Source organism: Argiope bruennichi, chromosome 1 (genome assembly GCF_947563725.1).
Source record: "Argiope bruennichi chromosome 1, qqArgBrue1.1, whole genome shotgun sequence".
Taxonomy (NCBI): Eukaryota; Metazoa; Arthropoda; class Arachnida; order Araneae; family Araneidae; genus Argiope; species Argiope bruennichi.
In genome coordinates, this window is record NC_079151.1 from 120,951,221 (window position 1) to 120,975,650 (window position 24,430).

Genomic DNA, 24,430 nt, shown 5'->3' on the forward strand with positions numbered 1-24,430 from the left:
TAACCGCAGTTCGAAATTACGAAGTCCGTGCCAAAATAGCCCTAGTGTTGCTTTAAAATGGGACATTAATAAACTAAACCAATCGAAAACGTATCATTGTAAAAACAATTCTTACACCGAGAAATTATTTAAAAATAATTTACTATTTCTGAAATCATTCAGCTTAGAAAAACTTTAGAAAAAAATCTCGCTCGAATATATTAAAGTAATTTAAACTTGAAATAATATCTATACTAATAATAAGCTCCGAAAACTACTTCTTATTAGGAGAAAACAGTTTGGGTAAACTGTTCTACATTCATTGTGATATTTATTATGCATTTATCCATTATTAGACATTTTCTAGTTGCATATACTCATACAGTTCCATGAAGATTTATTATATTTTCAATTTAAAGCCTTGGACCACATTTTACTACTTTTCATATGTAATTATAGATAAATTCAAATAATTTTTCAAAGAAGCCCAGTGCTATTCATTTGCAATTATAGAATGGTATAGCCTTCAGAATTCCGAATTCTCAGATTACTCAACATTTTCTAAACTTCATACTTTAATAGTAATATTTATTATGCATTTATCCATTATTAGACATTTTCTAGTTGCATATAGTCATACAGTTCCATGAAGATTTATTATATTTTCAATTTAAAGCCTTGGACCACATTTTACTACTTTTCATATGTAATTATAGCTAATTTCAAATAATTTTTCAAAGAAGCCCAGTGCTATTCATTTGCAATTATAGAATGGCATAGCCTTCAGAATTCCGAATTCTCAGATTACTCAACATTTTCTAAACTTCATACTTTAATTGTGATGTTTATTATGCACTTAACCATTACTAGACATTTTCTAATAGCATATACTCATGCAGTTCTATGCGATTTATTATATTTTCAGTATAAAACCTTGGACCAAATTTTTCTACTTTTCATAAATGATTATCAATAACTTCTCTACGAAGCGCAGTGGTATTTCCATGCAATTTTGGAATGGTTTAATGAAATGGCTTTGAATTTTGATTGATAGCTTACATGCACTTTCTACTTTGTCCAAGATAAGGATGGTGGTTTTGTAAATTCTCTTTGTAGTTATATCTATTTTTGAAGGACCTTAAAATCGTGTCGCAGTTATGCTCAAAATAATGCTTTATGTCGAAGCACCGAAAGAGTAATAACAATACAGAAATTCACTCTCTTTTACATGCATATAACTTTTTATTCTTCAGAAATACAAATTACGCGCCTTTTGCGAAGTTCTTAAATAAACTGAAAATTAGAATATTAGAAATCGGAGGAAGTACAGAGTGATTTCCAAACTTTAACGAGATAGGTTAACTCCTCAGAATTCAAAATTACCCAAGCAGCATCGAAAGGATCAATTTGAATTCCAGATTGGGCAGTTTAACTATGCAACGATACTTCTTCAACATTCCTGAATGTCTTTCATCCAAGACTTTTCCCAGCAGTCAAATGTTGAAAATTTAAAATAACTTTACTCAAGTCATCCGAAATACTCCTTATTTATATTCAACAGTACCCTTTTTACTCATCAGGATTCAATGACGCGTTTCCAAATCCACATCTAAAATAGCACCCAAGGGCGACTCCACAAACATACATAACCCATGTTATCACAAGCTCTTTCCCCCAGCAAATCTTGGATGTGTACTTAAAACAAACTCGGGGTGTGTTCAAACGATCTGTGGAATTAACCTGACCCTACCTCCCCCCCCCTACATCCTCTACTTTCAGACCTAACTCTTTTGGACTTGGAGAGAAAGATGTTCTTTTTCAACTCCCATCCCCATAACCAGGTCCTTTCACGACATCGTAAAAGCCGCTTAGTCATCGATATTTTACAGTGCGCCTCGTTCTAAATCAATAATTTAACTGCGCTTTTAGTAGCCTAGAGGTGGCAACGAAGCAGTCCTCCGCGGTGTTATTTACAATCTCCAGTCTGCAGTTATAGGCTTCCAGGGTGTATTTTTTCGAACATACTGAGGGCCTTATCTTGAGCTAAGGTGGATGCTAAAATCTAAGTTATTCCGCCGCTTGCTTTTCTTCGGGCGGGAGATACCGGCCTTTTATTAAAGAGTCTCGTTACTTATGAGCGAAAAGAAATGGCGGTTTCTTGACGCAAATTTATATTTATTTGGAATTAAGCGGAAAACGAGAGCTGTTTTCGGAAGATATGGTATAATTTAAAAGCCTTTCATTGTTTCGTTTCTGAAAAAAAAAAAAAAAAAAAAATTAGTCGAGGTTGTTTGTTAAGTCGAGAAACTGTTTCAAATTCTAAACTTTTAAGAAAAGTTTGCCCGTTTTTGACAATTTATTGAACGTAGAAAATAAAACAATGGCCTATTCCGATAATATTTATTATCATATTTTGCACATCTAATTTCAGTTTTAGTTTGAAACTTGCTGTTGACTGTAATACAAATCAGTGACTTTCCAGCGTAATTTAAGTAATAAAAATTGCTTGAAGGTCGTGTGCGATAAGGTAGAAGGGGTGCCTGAACTCAATGGCTCTTAACTTCAGGATATTACTATTCGAAGACTTAGCAAATACGGAAGAGCTTTTAAGTTTATAAATGAATAATGAGAGATTTAAGTGCTTTAATTGCAATATGGAAGAGAGGACTTCTGATATCATAGCAGCTGCTCCTTTCCAAAAATGCTCTGAAAGCTACAGAAATTAATATAAAAAAACATTTAAAAAACAGTTGGTATGCCAATTGCTATTGGTTTATTGATAAATTGTCTAATAGAATGGTAACTAGGACTGCTTGTACAGCCGACCACCCCGCTACTACTGAAAGAATCAGTATTGGCAGGGTGATAAGGAGTACTGGGGTTTTGGAAATTAACTTAAGTAGAAAAAAGGTTGAAAGATTGTTGAGTTAAGAGCTTGCTGATTTACGTTCAAAGTTTTTCAATAAACGTTCCAAGAAATAAAGATATTTCAACTGCAGTTCACTATTTATTATTGAGATCCAACAATAGCTCGGGGATAAAGTTTCAGCTCCCAAGTTGGAAGATCTCAAATTCGAAACCCGGTTCCAACTGAAGAAATCTGAAGGATTTGTCCTGGTTCAGATAAAAAATTTTGGAATTCATTTTCGCTAATGTGGAATAAAACTTAAGGATGAGCTCAGATTCAGGTATCGTCCTTGTCATTTGAACACAATTAAAGATTCAAAACAACCGCTATCTGACTAAAGCTAAAAAATTTTCCTTACGTTTATTCAAAACGTTATGTAAATATAACTAAGGCTATTATTGCTGTTGGTGAGAACAAATCAAAAATAAATAAATTTGCTTCCAAACTGAAAAAGAGAAAAAAAAAATACACACATTCCATCTGTACATTCAGCTTCTTTCTTTCTATATCTGTACATTGAATGTAAAAAATATGCAACCATGGATCTATTATATGATATTTAAACGTTTTTAAAGTATTACTTGAATGGAAAAAAAATGGGAATGGGTCTCAAATAGGTTTTTTTTCCCTCTTCTCTTTTTTATTTTTTTGCTTACATTTTTTTTTTTTTTTTTTTTTTTTGCTTACATTCCAACTAAAATTATAATTTGAAAAAAATTATCAACGACAATTTAACTCATTATTAAGTCAATTTAAACAGATTCTATATCATACTATAAATTATTCACGTTAAGATATTATTAACTAAATAACACTAAACTATTAATACTATTCAAAAGACGTTTTTTTTTTATCTGATAATTTTGTTAAAAATTCAATTGCACATTCTAAATTCTTATAAAATGCGAATTCTTATAATCAAAGGTTTACATTAAACCTTATTTGCACTATAAGTAAAAGAAGAAAAAAAAATGCTTTTATTTTAGTGAGTTGTTTTCTCTTATTCAAGTATTCATCTTTTCTGAAACATCGAAAGTTTATTAAATATAATAAAATGTTGCATTGAAAAAATAATTTTGTTAAATTAAGTTCTTATATGTCTTCATTTCCTCTCCTTAGGACGTTTGAATTCGAAGCAGAAATCTCAGGACTCACAGCAACAGCATCCGTACCAAGCGGGTCACCACTACCGGGAGGGGGACGGCAGCAGGGAGGACTGGAATCCTGGAATGTTGGGTTGTGATCCACCCAGGGACAGCGGTAGACGACTACACCAACAACTTTCCGGACTCTCTTCATCCAATTCTTCGGACGACGAAGATGCTATCAATTCGGACGCCACCTTCACAGGATCTGAAGTCGCTCTCGCAAGAGACAGCACGCTTGTTTTACCTTGCAGACGTAAGTCTTCGATCACTCCTTGCTCCCCCTTGTCACACATGTTGCTTCTGAGGCTTAATTATGATTAATAAGTTGTGCCTTCTCTAACATTTGAAAATATAAAATTTTTATATCATTTTTTTTTCTGTCATTTCCTAATGTACTAAAATTTTGTAATTTTATAAATTTATGGATTTCCGATAAAAATGCAATATCTATATCCCAAACTTAATCAGCAATTAATGGCTTTATTTCAATTTAAATGTGATTTCATACGAGTGGCGCCATCTGGTAATACTTAGAAATAATCACATTATTCCGTAGTAATAATAATAATAATTAAATGAATCAGAGATTAAAAGTAGAGAATAATAAAAATATAAAGATTTTTTTAAAGAAATATTTATTTGACTGTTTCGAAAATAAGGAATTTTTATTAAAAATCTGGAGATAAGAACAAAAATCATAAAAGCATGTGGCGGTAAAAACAAACGAATTTAAATTACAGTGAATATTATTTAGAGAATTCCAAAAACATTTCAGAAAAATTGAATTGAATTAAAAAATTCTGAAAATTAAAATTCATTGAAATTAACAAATTAAAAAAAAACTGTTTTACGTTGAAGTATTAAATAAATAATGTTTTAAAATATTAAACGTGAAAGGCGTCTGAAACTCGTCTAAGCACTCTAAAAAAACATAAAGTTGCGTATCAAACTAGAGGAAAACATTTTCCCAATTTCCCTGCCGTTTTTTTTTGGGGGGGGGGGGAGGGGGGGTTGAAATATTTACTACTTTTGTTTGTCAATTATTCCTTGTATTTATTATATTAAAATCTTAAATTAAATATTTCATTGAGCCATAACTGCAGTACCACAGAATTATATTCTGCCAGGACACCAATACCTTAATTTTTCTCCTGCAATAAACTAACCATTCCGCTCTGACAACCAACATAATTGATGTTCATTAATTGACCTCACTGGATTCTTTGGGCTTTCTGGATGACCAAATCCCCCCCCCTTCCTCCCCTAATTTTTTAAATGTCTTTTCGAAACAGAACTTTTCTGCCTCCGGTACTTCCTTTCTATGAAAAGAGCATTTCTTACTCATCCAACCGCTAGACTGAAAGGGTTCTCAAGCAGATTGTTTAAAATAACTTAAAGGTGCGTAATAAATAAGTTTGAAAAAATATAACTGATATTAATGATAAAATATTAAGATAATATTAATAATTTATCAACTGTAAAAGATCAGGATTCTGTCTGTTTCACTATGCTTACGTAGTTATTCATATCTGAAAGACCAAATTTCGCTCGGAAGTCTTTTTTTTTTTTTTTGAGAAAATATTTAGATACAAATCGCATACTGATCACATATTTTTTTTTAAATTTTTTATGTCGTTTGACTATTTAAGCCAAGTTTTTGCACAGTAGCTTCTGAGGGTAAAGACCCCAGAGCACCCGAGAGCAGAAGTCTGACTTCTAGCTCATATGAAGAACTCACACACATTCGCTTGCACAACCCCTTTTTACGGGGTGGGGTGGGGGCACATTCACACACCTCACAGATAGAACACAGATGAAGAGCAACCATGCCGAGAGCAGAAGTCTGACTTCTAGCTCGTATGAAGAAGAAACACGCACACACTCGCTTGCACAACCCCTTTTTACGGGGTGGGGTGGGGGCACATTCACATACCTCACAGATAGAACACAGATGAAGAGCAACCATGCCGAGAGCAGAAGTCTGACTTCTAGCTCGTATGAAGAAGAAACACGCACACACTCGCTTGCACAACCCCTTTTTACAGGGTGGCTCATTCACGCACCTCACAGATAGAACCCAGGGTATAGAACATCCATGCCCGATCCCGGGACGCCTAAATCACGGGGAAGGCACTATACCCATAGGCCAGGACACCGGCATATATTTTTCAATCTTATCTACATATAAACTAGTCGTTTAAATCATGACTGCACTTAGTTTAACATGTTATTCTAAACAATCTGCTATATTATACTATTCATTTTGCAGTTTATCTATCATATTTTTGAACTTGCACTCAGTTTTACCACGGTGAAATCGAGTCCGAGATAGCGCTCTATGACATTGTAAGCATGAGAGCAGTTAGGAAAAGGATTTAATAGTTATATAAAAAATGTGTGTGTGTGTGTAAAATCGCGTTGTTTTAGGAAAGACACATATATAGATAAACTTAAGAAGCAAATATATTAAATATAAATATTTTTAGAAAGTAAAAAAAAAAATAATAATAATAAAGCAAAAAGTGCGACTCAAACCGGCCACCGGTAACACACGCAGCATTCATAGTGTTCTTACTCTTTCGATGTGGAAATTAAATATATTTATCCTAATAGTTAGTTATAAAAAATGTTTTTATGTGTGTGTGAAATCGTATTTTTTCAGGAAAGATGCCTAGATAGATAAATTTAAAAAGCAAAACCTTATCTAAAGATAAAATCTGATCCAAATCGTTAGAGCCGTTTCCAAGATAAATTTATATAACGAAATAAATTTTTATATATATACAAGAATTGATCGTTTAAAGTTATAAAATTCATAAAACCAAACTTCCACTTCAATACTATTGTGTACAAATATGAATTCCGGACTGTACAAAATCATTATAGGTAAATAAATCAAATATATATTTACAAAGATAATGAAATAAAAAAAATATTAACCTAAAAGGAATCATAACATTTAAAAATGTGTTGGAATGCGAAATAAAATAGACCGCATTATTAAAAGTGGAGCCTCTAAAATACATTACATGTGGGCTACAAAATACCCAAACCCACTACTGAACAAAATTTACAAAAACAACATATCTCTCAAAATGAGGGTAAATCACTTTTATGAACCATGTCTTATAGTTTGTTGTAACATTTGATTCGTCTTGCAACAAATGTATTTTAAACAAATAATAATCAGAACATCCTGTTTCATTTATTCTGTTCAATAAGGGGAATCAAGTTAGACAGACAGTTTTAAATGTGCAATAAATACATACACACTATTTATGTACTAATGTTCATAAAAGAAAATCCCTATTAAAACAAACTTGACCTGAAATTCACGGTATTTACCCGATGTAAATTCTTAATTTGGCATGAAGCTAAGGAAAAACCCTCGTGTTATCTTATGATGTCTTGCACAATTAGGTCAGATTAACTCAGTGCTACCCACATAAAATTTATAAGGAAAGAAAAGTCTATTTATTTGTGTTCTCCAATTTTTCAATAAAATATTTCTTTGAACTATAAACCATCATCAATTACTTTCTATTGTTTTTTTCAATTTTTCAATTAGTTTACATCTTTTTGTGTCCGATGTTTATGATTCTGACCATTTTTATATAATAACATCTATGGATGACTTAATTTTAGATTAAAAATTTGGAAAAATAATAATTGGGTGCATAAACAACACTCAGGCATCATAATTAAAGGGTTAAAATGTCTTCCTCTTTTTGCTGTAATGCGGATATTTCGAGGTGGTATGGTCCTCATATTCCATTCTTGTCATCTGACTGCATCTGAAAATTATGAATTCCGTCTCCCAAAATACCCTGTTGCTTCAAAACCTTATGTTAATGTTAATGTTATGTTAATGTTTTTCTAACCTTATATTAATAAGACACAACTGCGGGGGAAAAAGAAACCTTAATGACTACAAAGATAGTTTAACCAATCATATAAATCAGTTAATTATCTTTTCTATTATGAACCTAGAAACGGGCTAAAAGCAATCAATGGAACGGATTGAAACGTTCATATGACGGAACTGTAAAATCTGATCATTTGAAACGGACTTAATATTTTTTTTCTCTTTAATCGATCCTAATAGTTGCTTAACGAATTTATTTTTTGACTTCCTTTGCGTTTTATTCTTCAACTTAAAGTTTTAAATTCGAAAAGTGCATAAAAATATTGCCTCTTCCTCTTCTAGGGGCGTTTATTCGTTCCTTGCTTCCCCTAGTCACGCCACAGAGGGCAAGCGAGGAATGGATAGGGCATGAAATGATATGAGCGACACTTGAGTTAGTCCCTCACTTATTGCGCCAATAAGAGTGCATCTGATTTACAACAAAGGGCTATGGTTGCCCAATGGTAAAGTCTCGACCTTTGAGCCAGAGTGTTCTGGGCTCGAGACCCGATTACACTAAAGATCCATCGTGTATGCAAATCTGGTATACGTTAAATCTCACTTCGTGACCGAACCTCCTCTTGCTTGTGTGGTGCAGAAATTAGGAGAGGGAGAGCCAGTTCAGGTGTCTCTCTTGTCCTCTAACCAAAGTTCAAAATCACAAGCTTCTTGCCAAATTAGTTTTAGCGTTGCTGTCAAATGGAATATCGATATAAAAGAACTAACTAAATTGATCCGCAACAGTTAATTTAATGTATGACAAAAGAATACTTATGATGAAGGGGTTTTTTTTTTCTGACTTCAAAAGTTAAATTCAGTTATTAGGGGTATAACAGAATTTTAATTATTTTTTTTCAGTCTCAGTGAGTTAATTTATATATTTTTCAGTGAAGGATAGTTGTTCATAGACTTTATCTTAATAAAAATGAGTCAGTGGAGCTATGTGTATTATATATATATATATATATATATATATATATAATGTTCCACAACTCCTTCCAAACAACTTTGCCAAATTCAACCAAAAGTTGTGAATTAATTATATAAAATATAATAAAAAAAAATATTGTCAACATTTCTAAGCGCTAAAATTATTTAAATATTCATTTAATAATAAATTAATAAAAAATGTATGTTTTTCAAAGTTTATCTCTTTAATTCACTCTACCATTTTTATATATTTCCTTTTTATTTTCATACATCTTTTGACATTGGCATTAAAACTAAATTTAAGTCAACCGCTCAAATGAAGATAATATTTTTTTATAATATCAGCATTTGTAAACAAAATTTGTAACATTTATATAAACAAATATTAATAACTCATGGAGAAATTTTCTTTAAATCGTTTGATTCATTGTTGATTTAATTTTTAAAAATTCGAAAATACAATTGATGTTTTAATTTTTTAAAAATCGTTTGGTTCAATTAATGTTTTAATTTTTGAAAGATCGTTTAGCTTGATTGATGTATTAATTTTTTTTAAAAAAAATCTTTTGGTTCAATTGATGTATTAATTTTTTTTAAAAAAATCTTTTGGTTCAATTGATGTATTAATTTTTTTTAAAAAAATCTTTTGGTTCAATTGATGTATTAATTTTTTAAAAATCGTTTCTGAAGATAAAACGATTTTATTTATTATAACATTTTAAATTATTTTTTATGTTAAAAATAGTATACATGAAAGGATTTTAATCTCACGTAACGCCTGGTATATCAAATAGTTTACTTTTCAAACCGAAGCTAAAGCACTCAGTACTCCAAGGCTTTCCTGTTTGTGAAGTTAATGAGCCTTAAACATAGTCTTTGTTCCAATGCCATACTAATAATGTTGAAAAGGAAGTTTGTTAAGCGTGTAGTACCATTCAAGTATTGCTCTGAGCTTTTCACGGGTGGCAAAATTTTGGTTTCAAGGTCGGTGAGTTCCAATGTTCGAAATCCGATCTCATCAAAGTTTGGTTGCGTATGAAAGAGAAATATACACTAAATATGACTTTGAGGATCAACAATCTTCCTGTTGGTATGTTTGGAGCCGGAGGTTACTGGTCCAATTGTCGTCTTCGTTATTCAACCAATGCCCGTCTTAAAATAAATCTAATGTTACTCAAAACTTGTTGATAATAGAACTAAATTGAAATTTTGATCCTGTATCTATAGCAATAAAATGAAACTCGTTCCCAGAAACCCGAAGTTAATTGTAACTTCCATTTTCTGTTTTTCAAAATCTAAGGAAAAAAAGAGTGATTATTTAAAGCCTCAATTTGACATTACCGTCTTCAGTCCCTTTAATTAATATCGGAATAATTTATTATTTATTTATAAATGACTCAAAATCGATGGTCATATGACAGGAAAATATGCTTCGTAATTTTTTGAAGGTGAAAGGAAATATCGTTCACCCTATCTCTTTAACTATACATGTATTATAAATTTGTAATACACAAACCAATGAAAAAAACACCTTTCGGTTCTTTTTGGCTGAACACAATTACATCGTTTGATTTACCGTCAAAGCTATATTAAAGAACTGATAGTATATTAAATGGGACGTAATGTGTTACAGATACTGAAGTTAATGGACCGATTGTGAAAGAAATATATAAATTGCCCGTGTCATAAAATAAATCGAAATAAAAAATTTATGTGAAACATACAATTGTTGGATATGGAACATCAATTCATACATTGTTGAAATAAAATGGCATATAACAGACTTACAAACTCAATCAAGTAAAAAGGAATGTATCCTTTTAAAAAATTGTAAGAAACCATCTTTCTAAGTAACAATCTTGTTTTTAGAAATGATATGTTTGAGAAAAATGTTTAAATCATTTTATTGTGGTTAGTGAGGATTGAATGGATTACACAACAAATGAAGAATTCATTTACTTTGGTAATATTATATACGAACAAATATAATCTTTAATAATAATAAAGATGAAAGTACGCGCGTGTGTGTAGATGTTTGATATACAGCTACCAAATTTGGTACATATATACCTTAACGGGTGAAATGTGCACTATAGACCGTATTTTTTATAATTTTAATATTTTTTTATAATTTATAAGCTTTATTAAATAAAAATTAAGCTAAATTTCAGAAAATATTATTTTACAAAAATAAATTTTACATCGTTCCAAATTTTTTTTAAAATCTTTTTTAATGATTTCAATTTAATAATCATGTATATTGTTTCTAAATTTTGACAATTTTTTTAAAAAAATGTCCTAATTTTCTACGATATAATATATTGTTACGTTGAAATTCAATTCGTTTTCATTGTTTCATCAAATATTTAATCACGTGACATTCTTCAGTTTTTGAAAGTAAAAGAAAGAGGATTCTATTTAATATCAAAAGCAGACGAAATCATTTTCAAAAGTAATTGGGAAAACCAGCGGAAGTGATCCCCGAAACTTTCTAACATACCATCTAATAAATTTGTCATGCCAGAGAACATCTTGCTTGACATTGGCGTACAATAGTTACGAAACAGAAAAGTTTGGCCAGAATTTAGCATTTTTACTGAATCTATCGTGTGGTCGTTGGCGAGTTTTTTGGCGTTTAATCCCTGACTTGCCGTTAATGACATTTTGCACTTGAAGGCACATACTATCGGAATTAGTTAAGCAATATTTGAAATAAATTTTAACTAACCAACACTATAAAACAATTATAACCAGAAAGTAAACATTGGGTTACCGCATGCACTCAAGGGAATCACACACAAACTGAAGAATTCTTGAAAAGCTCGTTTTCCGTTATGAAGGGTTGCCAGTCAATGTTCGCCAAGTAGCCAAAGGCAGATTGGAAAGAATTTTCGCTACAATACCCAATTTCATATATATTTAGGTCATTGTGTATTCGAATTATCGCATTTTCACGTTTCTGAAAATACAGACCAACAGATAAACAATCCATAGTTGGAATTGCCTCAAAATTTGACAGGTGTCTATACTATACATGTTAAATCTGTATACCAAATCTTATCAACCTAGCTCTCTTCGTTTTGTAGTTACTGTGTTAACTTACATTCGAACAGCCAGAAAGACAAACTTCCTTTCAAAACAATTTACTCAAAATTCGATAGAAATCTGCAAATTTGTGTGTAAAGACTATATACCAAATTTCAACCATCTAGCTCAAAGTGTTTTTGAATTATCTTTTTCACAGACAGACGGACATTTTCAAAAAATGAGTTTCTTGAACTCAGAGAGATCTGAAACGTGCTGACTCTTCAAAATCTCGAGTTAAAAATTTTTTAACGATTACTGCATACTATGCATATGAGAAAGTAAAAATGTATGTGGCACTATCTAAACTCGGCTAAATCCTATCAGCTCAATATATTTTACAATTACGATATATTTTGAAATAGTTTTTAATTCTTTTAATCAAAAGATAAATTCATTTTCTACACTTATAACTTTCAAATGTAAACTCGTTTTACATAATAGCGGTGTGCAAAAGAATTTTATCCTATATAAATAAATCAATAAAAATATTATATGTAGCAATTGTAGTAGTTTCTGTATATTTTTATCATATAAAAAATGGCACATTAACCGGTCAACTCTTAACAAGCGAAAATTTGATTCGCATTAAAAACAAACTGTGACCGTCTAACGGTGGCAATTACGTCGTCAAGGCTATTTCTTCTGCAAATAGAGTCGGTGACATCATCAAGAGGGATGTGAAAGCGAGTCTTGCTTCGATTAACATCAAGGGGAAAGAGAGCACTGAGAAATTATCAATCTAACAATCTAATCTACAATCTAATTAATCAATTAATCAATGCAATTAACTATAAATCTATCAATTTAATATTATCTGCAACAGTTACATCTGTAAGCTTTTGTCATGTAGAAGAATTATATAGTCACCGGGCGACTCTTAGAAAGCGAAAATTTGATAGGCAATAAAAAGAAACTGTGACCGCCTAACGGTGACAATTATGTCGTCAAGGCTATTTCTTCTGCGAATAAAGTCGGTGACATTATGAAGAGGGATGTGAAAGCGAGTCTTCCTTCGATTAATATCAAGGGGTAAGAGGACCGACAAATTTATCAATCTAATTTAATTCTACTAAACACGTTTTGAAAAATCGTATCTCAATTGTGTGTATCGTATTATTATTTAAATAAGCAGCTCCATTATGCGAAAACATCAGTTTGTTATAATGTATTCTTATATTTTAATAGTCAGAAAAGTGAAATTTTTTAAAAAAATAATTGGCTCAAATGATAGCTTTGTCCAGTTCTTTCTCGTTTATTGTCATTGAATATAATCTTACCATAGGAAGAAACTCAGATGCCAATGAGATATAATCCATTCTTTGATTTTTCTTTTTGGGAATTTAATGGAATTAATTATATTCTTTTTAGTTATTAAAGGATTTACTCGTTGTTCCATGTTTTTACATCAGCATTCATTAATTAATGATTATAAATTATTTTTAAAACGTTAGTTTTCTCAGTCTATGTTTTTGGGACTTAACCATGTTGGTTCTGAGCGACTTAAGTTCAGATTCACATGATTCATACTTTAAAAACACCAAGTTAATTTTAGAATTTATTGAATATATTGAACTAGTGTATCATAAAGCACATCGTAAGACAAAATGATGTCAGATCGAAACCAACTTGATATCTTGCATTTTCGATATGTATTCGTAAATTATAAACCTGATCGTAAGACAAAATGAAAGGTCGCACCAACTATTGCGGTTTTTACCAGCATGTCATAAAGTACATTGTAAGACAAAATTTAGTTGGATCGAACCAATATAATATCTTGTAATTTCGATATGTATTAACATATCATATAGTTAATCGTAAGACAAAATGAAAGATAGAAACGCCGATATGTTTGTATTTGCGTTTTGTATTAGCATATCATGAAGCACATCGTAATACAAAACGAAGTTAGATCGTACCAACTTAATAACTTGTATATTCGGTATATATTAGTATATTATAAAGCTAATCGTTAGACAAAATGAAGTTAGATGCACCAACTATACATCTTGTATTTGCGTTTTGTTCTAGTATATAATGAAGGACATAAGACAAAATGTAAGATCGCACCAAATGTATATCTTGTATTTGTGGTTAGTACTAGTATATCATAAAGCACATCATAAGAAAAAATGAAGTTAAAGCGCATCCAAGAGTGCGGTTATCATAGGATTATAATGAATATATGAGTGCAGCATTTTAGGCATGAATTGACCTTATGTTATACAATATACTGATACAATATACTGATAGTTATTTCATACTACACTCATGTCCACAAATTAAGGATAATGCAAATTCAGTAAAAGAAAGAGTTAGAAGCAAAACAAATGTGACTTATTTGTAAAGCCTAATTATTAAACAAATGGTAAAGAGCAAAAAAGATGCAATAGGTTTGATATCATTAATAAAAATTGCGATTAATTATTAAAAAAAAACCGATTTACAAAAACCGATATTACATGGTTGGTATGATGGTTAATACATAGTATGTTTCCCACATGATGCAATACAGTCCGTACAACGCCTAGGCATTCTGAGTATCAAACTATCGATCTGATCTTGGGGAATATTACACCACTCATCAAGCAATGCTCTCTGAAGTTCCGATAGACATGTAGGAGGTGGTTGACGGACTGCAATTCGTCGGCCAAGTATGTCCCACACATGCTCTACTGGATTCTAGTCCGTTGAGAATGCGGGCCAGTCCATACGGGTGATATCCTCCGATCGAAGGCATTCGTTTACGATGCTTGCACAGTGAGGACGGACGTTGTCATCCATAAACACGAATTCTACGCCAATGGCGTCCCGAAACAAACGTACATGTTATTCCAGAATGACGATCCGATAGATTTCGCCTGTCATGGTTTCAAGTTGAACATGCAGGTCAGTTCTTGAACACAGAATAATTCCTCCCCAAAATAAGCAATCCTGTACCACCGTAACGGTGTCATTCAATAATGTTCTCTTGGTGGTAATGGTACCTGGCGCACTCCATATGAAAATATGGCGGAATTCAGGCTGCAAGCTAAACCTGGACTCATCGGAAAACATCACACAAGCCCACTGTTGCGGTGTCCACAATGCATGCTCTCTACTCCCGGCTAACCGCAGGCGACAGTGAGCTGCAGTAAGTGAAACACATCTGACAGGCCTACGAGCATATAGACCAATCTGCCTTAAGCGTCTATACATGGTATGCCTTGAAACTGTCGTACCAGTGGCTGAAGAGAGCTGACGAGATAGATCTGATGCTCTGCTTCGTCTGTTTCTTTTGGCAGTAATAGCCAAATACCGGTTCACATGCGGCGTTGTAACTCGGGGGCGACCTGTGCTGCAACGTCTACTCACATTACCATCATCTTGGAATCGTTGCCAAAGCCTGGAGATGACACTCTGGACGATTTCAAGTTCCTCGGATACTTCCAGGTGGGTACACCCACATTCCAGACGGCCGATAATTCTACCACGTAAAAAATTCTCCAAATGCAACCTTTGTGTCATACCTATGCGGTTATTGCCCAGAAAGGCTTATAAAGTGCTTGCAAACACTTTTACTTCTTTACCTGTATTCTTTATACATCACTCTCTTACACTCTTTTCATTGTGACGTACTATCGATGTCATCTGGTGGCTTCCTGTAATTTTCATATAATTTTTGAAGATGTGTATAGTTACAGAGTTCGATTTCCGCGCGACTCTGAATTATCGTTATTTTATGGACATGAGTGTAGAACAGAGTTTTTATAATATAAAAATTGAATCACGGCCGAAATAAATACGATAATTTCATTTTGTTAAAGGGACATGTGAAATCCCAATGTCTTATGGTGACGTTCTAAATGCGTATAAAGTGAGCATACTATTTTAAATTTATAATCGACACGATACACTTTTAGTCAAATTTAAAACTTTTGTAGCCTGAAGTATCTATTTCCAATTTAAACCAGTTCGAATGGTCCCCCAAAAGCTTTCTCGCATACTCTCTAGTAAGTATATATCAATGTACTCTTTTACATGGCATTGGCATACAATAATCGCAATATGTCAATGTTTAACGAGACTATAGCATTTTTACTGAATCTATTGCGTTATCATTGGCGACTTATTTGGCGATTAATCTCTCGAAAGTATTCGAAAATCGAATTTTTGTTTTACCCTCATTTTTCACAACTGATTGAAACAAAAATTTTACACAGAACTCCAATTGTAGTCACAGTCTTCCATGCCAAATTTGATATATTTAAGTCACTGCGTCTTTGAATTATCACATTTATATGTTTCTTTCTGAAAGCACAGACCGACAGACGCCCTTTGTGGATTTAGCTCAAAATTTAAAACTTGTCTAGATTATAGATGTTAATTTTGTATATTGAATTGTATCTCTATTGTTCTCTCCATTTTGTAATTATATCATGTTAAAGTATATTGGAACAACCGGACAGGCAGACATCCTCTGAATGGATTTTGCTCAAAGTTTGATTGAAATCTAAAAATTTGGTACAAAGACATCAATCAAACTTCATCCATCAATATCAAAATTATCACAGACATACTGCTATCACCGAAATCATCTTTATCTCAGACAAACAGACTGGCAGATATTTTCCAAAAATTTGGTTTTCCGAACTGGAGGAGGTCTGAAACGTTGAGATTCGTCAGTCTCGAGTCCGAATTTCTTCACGATTACTATACTCTCTCTATACTATGTATAAGAGAATTAAAAAAACAAATAAAAAATACCTTTTTTATTGTAAAGAAAGTTTTCAGTTAAATTCTTTATATTACAGGATTGATGGACAATACTCCAGGCTTAGGTACTTCACACAAGCTATCAATGGGTAAACCCGGTGGCAAGGGACCTCAAAATTTAGGGGCCAACAACAATGCTCTTAACTCTGGAGACAATGGCCCAGAGAACCAGTTAAGAGAAAATGATCAAGACTTCTCTTCTTGTTTGGCCCGAACGCCTTCGGGTTCTATATTCATACCAGGAGGTGAGTATTTTATTCCTCTTCTTCAATTTTATCATTTTTTCGAAGAATGTGTGGCATAGCTGATACCGTCAATGACATATTACGAGGGAGAGTCAAACAGAAAAGGGACATTTCAGAAAAGGTGCATTTATTCTAATGATAGAAAAATGAAACATACATTATTTTTTTACATATCTACCTTAGACTTCAATGCACTTTTCCCAATATTTCATAAGTTTTTGGATTCCGTTGAAAAAAAAACGTTATCGGTTGTTTCTGTTACCATTTTTGCACCACATCAATGACCTCGTCATATGAACATATGAAAATTAATTTGCCAGGTTTGGACTGTATGGCGGGTGTTCCAGCACTTCGAATTCCAACTCCTTAATCGGCCATCCACTGGACAGAATATGGCCGAGCGTTATTTTGCTGCAGGATGATACCTTTTTCGCAGATTTTGGATTTGATTGGGCTTGCATTCGACGAATAATTTCCTCAGGTTTAGCATCTTACGCAAGCAAAATTCGAATCACTTCTCTTATTTCCTCCTTGGTGCAGATCGACAAAGGAACTACCATATTTAATGGTCTGCTACACTCCAACGATTAAAGCGGAATAAGATTGACACATTGCATAGATGTGTTGCCGACAACACTAACTCAGGGCTGGATACTAGTTATGTTACTAAACCCCGGAAAGATAAATTGAAAAAGTCTCTTTATTTTTTGACTTCTCCTTGTAAAATGCTTTATGTCAAAAGTTATACTTAAAAAAGTACACAAAATTTTATTATAAGAAGTAGAATCACTTGCAAAATCATGCATTTTGTGATATTAAACACATTCAGGATTTTGAAAATGCATGTAGCTAAATTTATACAGGTGTTTTGCATCAATAAAACGTTTTGTTGAATAAACATAAGATTTTTTGACATAATAATCATTTTATTATTATTCGGTTAAGTACAAACAACATTCGCAATTTTAAGTTGAATTGTACTTAATTTTTCATCTTTGGTTGTGTTTTCAAGACATTTATAGGTATTCCCTTTAATTACTGTAGTAACGAAAACATAAAGGCACCTTTATAAAATGTAGAAAATTTTCTCAATTATTAATTGTTATCTAATGTCAAAACCTAATAAATATGATGAATTAATTGTTTGTTTTGTTATGCAATCACAGAGGATCTAGTTTTCAATACAGAAGTACACTGAATCGGAATATGTTTCTATGAGGTAATAGATGACGTAAAATAATTCCATAATTGTTACGTTAGCAAAACTGGGAATAGAGTCTAAAAATAAAAGGACCCATAACTCAATCCTTATCATATAATTACTTCAGTAAATAGTCATGAAGTTTTATTAATTGTGAATAAGAGATGTAGGAAGGTGATATATTCTAAAGAATTACTGTAACTTCCCAAATGCCAGTTAAATTCTTATATACAAAAATTTCCAAGTATAAAACAAGTAATATATATAAAAGAAATTTTAAGTCAATTCCTACTTAGGACAACAAAGAAAATTTATTTTAATTACTTTTTATTAAATAATTACAATTAATATAAATATGTATATACATATGACATAATTACAATATTAAGTGGCAAAATAGAGCTTGGCGACCATTTGGCGATATTGCGATGGATTTGGTGACTTTGGCGACCAAATAGAAATTACTGGACAAATTTATTTAATTAATTAATATTTGAACAAAAACTCTATTAACATCAAGTGTCATCCACTACAAGTTTTAAAAAATGTATTTGAACTTGAGTGGATGAGTAAAAAGTATTTTATTAACGATTGAAAAGTTGAACAAGATATAATATATAGAGAGAATGTGAGCTAATAGTAAGAATTGAAAAATAGTTCTTTTTACAAGATACTTTTCCCATTTACCTCCTTCCTCTAAAGGTAATTAAAAAATGAGAATGAGGAGCTTCCGGCATGTTGATTGGTTTTCGCTACACTGGTGGGCATAAAAATGAAATGATGTTCGTTACCCTTTACCGCTGACGAGAAGTGCCTCTGACGGAAGGAGTTGTACCATGACCGGTGAGGCCTTTAAGCCCATGGCCCGTTGTCGTTGATGGTCGTACATCTGCCATCTGACCCATCTTAGAACCATTCTCACTTGTGATCCTTGGTCTTGAGAGTTCCGCAAATTGTCGGGAAAATGAACAGAAATCAAAGAGCCCCGGATAACCACAAATGTGAGGGAAGGAGGACAAAATGCACCTAAAGCAAACACACATGACCATGGGAAAGGGGCCTTAGGATTCAACCATAATTCCTGTCGACTGTCGCGGCATTCCGGTCATTCAAATTATCCAAATGTCTACAGGCGGGGCAGAATAGCCGTTTTATGACTACACTTACACTTGTATTCTTAAATTTATATTACAAAATCTGACCTTCTTACGATGTCAAACTTTCTTTTTCTCTACACATCCCAAAAGCTGATGCTTTAATTCTAATGTTTTGAGAATGAATATTTTCGTTCTAATACTCTGAAAAGGGACATTTTGATTTTAACTGTTTCTGTATAGCCAGACACAAATTTCTCAATTTTGTTAAGTAATGGATGTTTTAAAAAGAGTGTTTGATCGCAAGTAAACTGAGTTGTATATTATTTTTTTAAAGTATTGTTCTTATGCCGTAATTACGTAATATTCTTCCATTTGTTGGGATTGGAGATGTTTCTATAAGCTTGAATCTTTGAAAGCTGTACATCTTCTATGGTTCTGTTAAAAAGTGACTTCAGAATCGATACAAAATAAAATTTAAAAATAGAGCTGTATTCTTCAAATAGATAAATCCGCGGAGACATAAACACAGGATTCTATTCAATTTACGAAAAACTAACCACAGAATCTACTTCTAATGAAAAGTCCGACGAAATGCTTTCGGGAGTGAACGAAGGAAAATTCTAAAGAAAAATTTTTGAAAAATCATTATCGCATTCTTCTCATTTTGAAAATCCATTAGTAAATACTTTTGCACGCAAAGGGAGCAAATTTTTACGATACTAATCGCCTTTTCGGGGCCTTCAATTTGTTCCCTGCTTTCACCAGTATTTCCTTTCATTCTTGAAAATGAAAATTCCTCCCTCTTCGTTCTCAAGCTCTTTTGTGATTCGACTCTGGAATGCATCTATTTGTCTTCAATCGCCCCTTTCCCCCCTTCCCCTTTCGAATGCATTCACGGAACACACAGCTCTGCCGAATGTATTCAACTCCAATTTCTTTCTTTTTGACATTTCTCTGTTTAGATGAATTGCGTGAACGAGAGATGAATAGTTATAACTAAGTCATGAATAGTTATCGAAATTCAGACTAATTTAGATCACAGCAATGAACTTTTCATTTAAATGTTGTCAATCGTATCTATCTGAAAAATTCATTTCTGATGTTTTTGAAGGCACTGGAATGAGAAAATATCTTATGGTTTTCTGAAATGGTCTTGCTAGACAAACTCGATGAATGAGAAAAGTTATTCTTTTATTTTTTTTCCGTTGCTCTTCGTACGAGAACAAAAGAATGTCTTGAAGACGAGTTTGGAATGTAGCTTTGTACCATTCAGATTCTGTTTGTTAGTTTACATTTAATTATTGGTGGTAGCTGATTAAATATAGAGTGTTTTCATTGTTTTTCTGGTTAAAAGAGTATTAAGTTTATAAAATTCTGTATTCGATTATTTCTGCTCATTTCAACAAAGGATTTTGATAGCTAAAGGTAACTGTGGAGATGTTTAATTTAATGAGCAAATATTGTTTCCGAGATTCAATTTAGAAAATGAGTTCATTTTGGATATTCCATCGAAATTTTTTAAAATAAGACGCTTAATTATCTTACGAGAATATTATTTAGCTAATTTTTCAGATTTTGAAACAGTCGAAATTATTGTCTATCGTTTTTAAAAGTGAGATATATATTCAACTATTATAAATATAGAAATAGAAAATATGCGTATATCAAACTTGAAAAATGGTATGAATTGTGAAATCATCCAAATTTCATTTCTGTGAAGGTAATCATGATTTATTTTCCTTTTCGCTACAAATATAATTTATCTCTTCAATTATTGAAAAATTGTGAGAATATTACAATCAAAATCGGCAAATTTGAGAAGTTTATCTTTAGTGCGATAGGATTCTATAAAAGAATATCATTTTTCAAAAAAAGTGCTAATGCGATAGCAGCTTGTCCATTAGGCATGCAAAGCCGTTCTTTCATTAGCATAAAATGCGCATGGCATTGTTACCATATTTCAAGGCATTGGTCGGCACTCAGAATATCGAATAACATCGTGAACGTTAAAAAAAATTTTATTGAAATTTCAATGAATTACTGATTGTTTAAAATCCAATGCTACAATTGCAAATTTATTTAAAAGTATTAATTTTAAAGATTTAAAGATACTACTATATAACTACTAATATATAACTACTAGCAAATAATAAATTTTAAATTTAAATAGTTATCGCAAATATTGAAAACATTTTACTTAATTTTCTTAATTACATAGAAAATTATTTATTCATTACTTACTTTAAACTTTTTAATCTATATGCAGATTGGTCTATAATTAAAAGAATTTTCTATCATCTTTTGATTGCTTTTGAATAGTAAATACAGCATTTGGAATCCACATAAGTGCATTGAACATTCTTGCATTAGTATCCTGATAAACAAAATGAATTTGAAGATTTACAGAATGCATCCCGTCTTTATTAGAAGATGGAACAGCATTTTTATGTTTTTCATCTTTATCCTCGCTCGGTAATCAAAAGACAATGTGTTTTCTATCGGGTTATCAGTTGTGAATTATACTGAGATTGTGATATTAATAAGATAGTGACCGACACACACACACACACACACACACACAAAATGCATATTTTAGGAAAGGAAAAATGAATAACCAGTGTTTCGCACTGTAATGAATGAAATATATTAGGTTTTGATGAAATGTTGTATAAACGAGAAAGTTTATGAGAAGCTTTACTGTACAAATGAAAACGGTTTTTTTAAAAACAATTTCGTTGGGTTTTTTTAAAATAAATTTTTTGAACCTTTAAAATTTTTTTATTATAACAATTGAATTTACTGATAATTTTAAATTAGTTAAAATAATTGATTACTCAGTTTTAAATAAAAAGAAAGCAAAGCTACAGGCATGTAACTGTCAGTTTATTGATAAAAAGCAGTCTATTTTAAAAATTCGAAATTAAGTAAAGCAAAATAGATGAAATTCAACTTAATGTGACTTTTCATAATGGGACTAAACTGTTCATGTTTCTGCTATTAATGAACATTTTATAAACCGAGATCCTAAATCAGATTTCTGTGAAGAATTTTAGGGCGTGCAAATAGGGCGGGATTGAAAATATAGAAAATATGGGTTATTTCATGTCATTCATTAAAACAACTAAAAAATTAAATTTATACTTTCCTTTAATTTGAAGTACACATATAAGTATGTCGCTGTACAACATATATATATATATATATATATTTATAAATATGGGAACAGGATTTGTATAATATATTATTTATGAATATTTATATTATATTATAAGCATTTCTAATAATAAAATAAATCTGCAAGAAACATTAAATCACTTCTGAAAGTTTTTCTTCAAAGATTTGTTTTGAAACTGATGCAATAGAATAATTTATTCATATATCCCTGAAACTAAGGGTGTATTATTGAAATCTATCATAAGAAATTCAGATGAGCTAATAATTATATCATTATTCGACTTTAATGTCAAAATTTCTATAAACAATTTCGATAATTGATATTAAAAAATGAAGGAATAAGAATTTTAATTATTTTGTTCTGATAATTGTATGAATAGGTTTAAATTCTTAAAAGCTACTTTGTATATGAGCGCTTATATAATTTGATATTATTGCAAAAACTTTAATTACAAAGAATATATATATATATCTTGAAAATTTCAGAAATTATCAGTTTCTTTTTTTCTTTTCTTTTTTCTTTCTTTTTTTTTTTTTTTTTTTTTCCGGCATTACGTAGTCGCAAGAATGATTTCCTATGTCTTCCTCTAGAGTTTACAAATGAATAAGTTGCTGAAGCTGAATTTTAAAAATGTCTTTTGGGTTTATAATTATAATGATATTTTCTTAAATTAATGTTATTTGAATTAATTACAAATTTTATAAGCCATTTCTTAATTTTCGCTCTGTTTCTAGCTCCTTTTTTTGTAAATTACTGTTAGAATCAGAAATCAAAACTATCAATGACATCATTATATCACTTCCTGAAATTTCTTTTAGTAGAATTAACCTGATGAAATACTTTTTTTTTCTTTTTTATATAAAACTAAGTCTAATAATTAAGAAATGCAAATATTTATTGTCGAAAAAATAATTACCGGATCACTAGTGGTAAAGCCGATTCTTTATTCATTAAACCTTTAAATTGTTTTGTTTTAGATTGAATGTTATTAAATTGTTTTTCTTCAAATTATTATTAAAAATAAATATTATTCCGAATGACATTGTCGAGAAAACATGCAATTAGATTTTCACAGATACGGGAGTTAAAGATTTTTGAAGACTACTTATGTATTTAGATTAATTGAAAACGCATATATATTGAAGTAACGACTGAAATGTTTGTTATTATTCATTTCCTCTTTTTACATCATAAAAAAGTATTAAAATATTCAACAAAACATTTTAATTGGAGGCATAGCTAGAAATGCCTTTCTTTTAGGATTATTTTATGAATTAATTAATAAGCATTCTTACTTTTTATTTAAATAGATTTTTTTAACGAAAGTAAAGTCATTTCAAAAGTTTATGTATTCAATATTCTAGAATTTGCAATAAGTATCATATGTTTTATGAATGTTTAAATAAGACCAATTATCAGGGCCCGACTTAGCCTAATTGGGGCTTCTTCTTCTTAAAACTTCTTTGCTTTACTACTTCAGTAATAAAGAATCGAGCATAGAATTTGTCTATGATTAATTAAGTTAATTAATTCAAAAGTCGATTTCGGAGGGCTTTATGATGTGGGGGCCCGTGGCAACTGCCGCATATGCCCCTGCCTTAATCAGGCTCTGCCAATTATTATTTCAAAATAAAACCTTTATTTCACCCCTTTTTTAAAAACTTAACTTTCTTGGAATTTCTACTTGTTTTAAATTAATTGTGTTTCTCTTGCAGATGTTCCAAAATTACCTGCATCTCTCAAAAAAAGTGAAGCAAATGCATCACATGGATCTTCTCACCATGGAGATGTTAAAAGTGCAGAAAGGTTTTTATTCATAAATATAATATTACTCTTAATTTTGTTCTCCTAAGAATTATAGATCTAAACCTATATGTCATGAAATAATTCATTTAAATGTTTATATGTTATGTATTTATAGTATTTTAAATTAATATTCAGTTATGTTTAATTTAAAATTTGATTAATAGTTCTATAATGAGCTGAAAAGAATCTGTAGTA

The 24,430-nt window shown here is 31.3% G+C and overlaps 1 protein-coding gene across 6 annotated transcripts in view; it reads left to right on the forward strand.

Annotated features, from left to right (window-relative positions):
• LOC129967812 (teneurin-m-like) overlaps positions 1-24,430 on the forward strand; it is a 603,259-nt gene that overhangs the window by 541,197 nt on the left and 37,632 nt on the right. For 5 of the 6 annotated variants that reach the window (XM_056081934.1, XM_056081917.1, XM_056081925.1 and 2 more), the window contains 3 exons: positions 4,007-4,288; positions 16,750-16,956; positions 24,145-24,235. In XM_056081934.1, the coding sequence (XP_055937909.1) occupies positions 4,007-4,288; positions 16,750-16,956; positions 24,145-24,235 (580 nt within the window). Of the gene's footprint in view, positions 1-4,006; positions 4,289-16,749; positions 16,957-23,435; positions 23,588-24,144; positions 24,236-24,430 lie in introns of those variants that run through there. The other variant, XM_056082108.1, reaches the window with a different exon arrangement.